Raw genomic sequence first — 2,388 nt, 5'->3', positions numbered from 1 at the left:
AACCCAAAAGACTTAATCAAAGCTAAGCATCTCAACGGGTCCACAATTATATTTTTCTAATTTAACTTTTATTTTTTTTATTTTTGTGTTTTATTTACATTTTGATTTACTGCACGGGCAAATCGTAATCCAACTTTAGAGGTAGGTGCTTCCCACTTTTAGTATAATATAAAATATAATATGATATGATATAATATGAACGAGTTTTAATTAGCAAAGTTGAACCAGATGATGATTTCAAATTTCTGTGCTCAATATCCAGTTGCCACTTTGTCACTACTCTGAGAGATTACATAACCAATAAACCAGAAAATAAATGGTTTTCATTGCACTGGTCTATATTTTATTAAGGACAAAAATTTCAGCCAACTCCACAATATATGTATATAATCTTTCTTTTTCTGCTTTGGAGTACTATTTTTGTGAACAGATCTTCCTTTAATTGATTATTGCACCATATTGTGCCATTTGAGATTAAGCATCGCTTAGTCTATAAGTAGGAATAGCCATTAAATGGTTTTCTTTGCTTGTCGCTAACCCAAAGTGCTCATCAATGTCCAAATCAGAAGGCTGCATACCATTTGGAAGCTCCCAATCAAAGCAATGCACCAATTGTGCCACCAAAAGGCGGACAAGAAAAATTCCCAACTGCATTCCAGGGCAGCTTCTTCTGCCAGAGCCAAATGGTAAAAGTTGGAAGTCACGTCCACGAACGTCGATACTGCTCCCAATAAACCTCTCGGGCAAAAACTTGTCAGGCTCAGGCCAAATATTTGGATCTCTCTGAATAGCATAATAGTTTATCATGATCCGGGATCCCTTTTGTATGTGGAAATTATCGACTAAACAATCTTCCATGGCCTCGTGAGGCGCTAGTGGCACTATGGAGTGCAGCCTCATGCCTTCCTTTACAACCATATCTAAGTACTTCAAGTTATCCAAGTCTGATTCTTCAACCATTCTTTCAAGGCCTACTGCTTCTTCTAACTCTTTTTGGAGTTTCTTCATCACATGAGGCTGCCTAAGAAGCTCTGTCAGTATCCATTCTACAGCTGTTGATGAAGTGTCCATTCCTGCAACTAGCATGTCCTGTGATAGAAAAGGAAATTAGTACGAACACATCTAATCGTACGATGAGAGTATAATAATACAGGTATTTAAATGAGATGAAATAACGTACGACAAGGATAGCTTTTATATGGCTATGGTCAAACTGAAATTCTTCATCTCCTGATTGCATAATGTCCAACATGGTGTCCACAAAGTCCTTGGATTGCTTCTGCTCATGAGACTGGACATGCTCATCAATAATCTTCTCAAGAAACTCATCTAACACCTTCGAAAGATCCTTGAGCCGGCGAGTGAGTCCCTGGAGATCAATTACACCAAGGCAGGGGAAAAAATCTCCAAGATTTGGTGTTGCAGCCAAATGCACAACCTCTTGAGCTACAGCTTTGAATCCCCTCTTATCCAAATCTTCGTCCATGTACTTCTTTCCAAACACCATCAAACAAATCACGTCTGCATTCAAGGATGCAATCTTTGCACTAAGATCAACAAGAAGGCTATCATGAGCCTCCTTTTTAAGTGATTCGATCATAAGCTCAACTTGTTGCCTTCTCATGGATTGAAATGAATTGATCTTTTGGTTACTGAAAAGGTGCACGGTGCACATTTTGCGCATGTTGCGCCAATATGGTCCATACTTTGCAAATATCAAATTCTTCTGGCCATATGCCAAATACTGAGCTCCCTCGTTATAAGGCCTACTAGCAAATATATGATCATATGTCTTGAGGACCTTCTCCGCTGCATCTGCAGACGAGACAACGATTGTAGGTACTAGTCCCAGTTGCACATACATAAGCGGACCATGTTTCTTGGCTAGTTTTAGGAAATCTTGGTGTGGATTTTTACCTAACAAGTGAAGATGTCCTAAAATGGGAAGACCTTTTGGACCTGGAGGATACCTTTTCCTCTTCTGGATATTGTTTAGCAGCTCATACAAGGCATATACAATAAGAACAACCACTAGTGTTGCCCATATCAAAGCCATGCCTAATACTTGCTGATGTTTCAAGCTTCTAAAAGAGCTCTGATGGAAAAGGTCCAGAGATTTGAATCATATAATGGCTTTTGGCAGCCACAATAGAAAAAATCAATGCACTATTAGGGTGGGGTTGGTATGGATATTTATTTTAAAAATTCATGCCAGGTCATTTTCTTGGTTTATTGGAAGTGGCATTTCCGGCTAGAGTATGACTTTGTAAGATAAGTTTAGTGACTTTATTGATATCAAAATAAGTTGACTGATTTTAAAAATTTATGCCAGGTCATTTTCTTGGTTTATTGGAAGTGATTTGCATATGACTTTGGAGTTTAGACCAT

The 2,388-nt window shown here is 38.3% G+C and overlaps 1 protein-coding gene across 1 annotated transcript; it reads right to left on the bottom strand.

Moving 5' to 3' along the window:
- Positions 1–301: 301 nt before the first annotated feature.
- Positions 302–2,178, bottom strand: LOC132040520 (cytochrome P450 71AU50-like). The gene is made up of 2 exons (XM_059431175.1): positions 1,181–2,178; positions 302–1,089 (listed from the first exon to the last, which is right to left on the bottom strand). Exons 1-2 carry the CDS (start codon positions 2,054–2,056, stop codon positions 475–477), a joined length of 1,491 nt encoding a protein of 496 aa, XP_059287158.1. The 5' UTR covers positions 2,057–2,178; the 3' UTR covers positions 302–474.
- Between the last annotated feature and the right edge of the window lie 210 nt (positions 2,179–2,388).

This window comes from Lycium ferocissimum, chromosome 12, assembly GCF_029784015.1.
Source record: "Lycium ferocissimum isolate CSIRO_LF1 chromosome 12, AGI_CSIRO_Lferr_CH_V1, whole genome shotgun sequence".
Taxonomy (NCBI): domain Eukaryota; kingdom Viridiplantae; phylum Streptophyta; class Magnoliopsida; order Solanales; family Solanaceae; genus Lycium; species Lycium ferocissimum.
The sequence above is the reverse complement of the archived record's forward strand: the minus strand, read 5'-3'. Positions and strand labels throughout refer to the sequence as shown.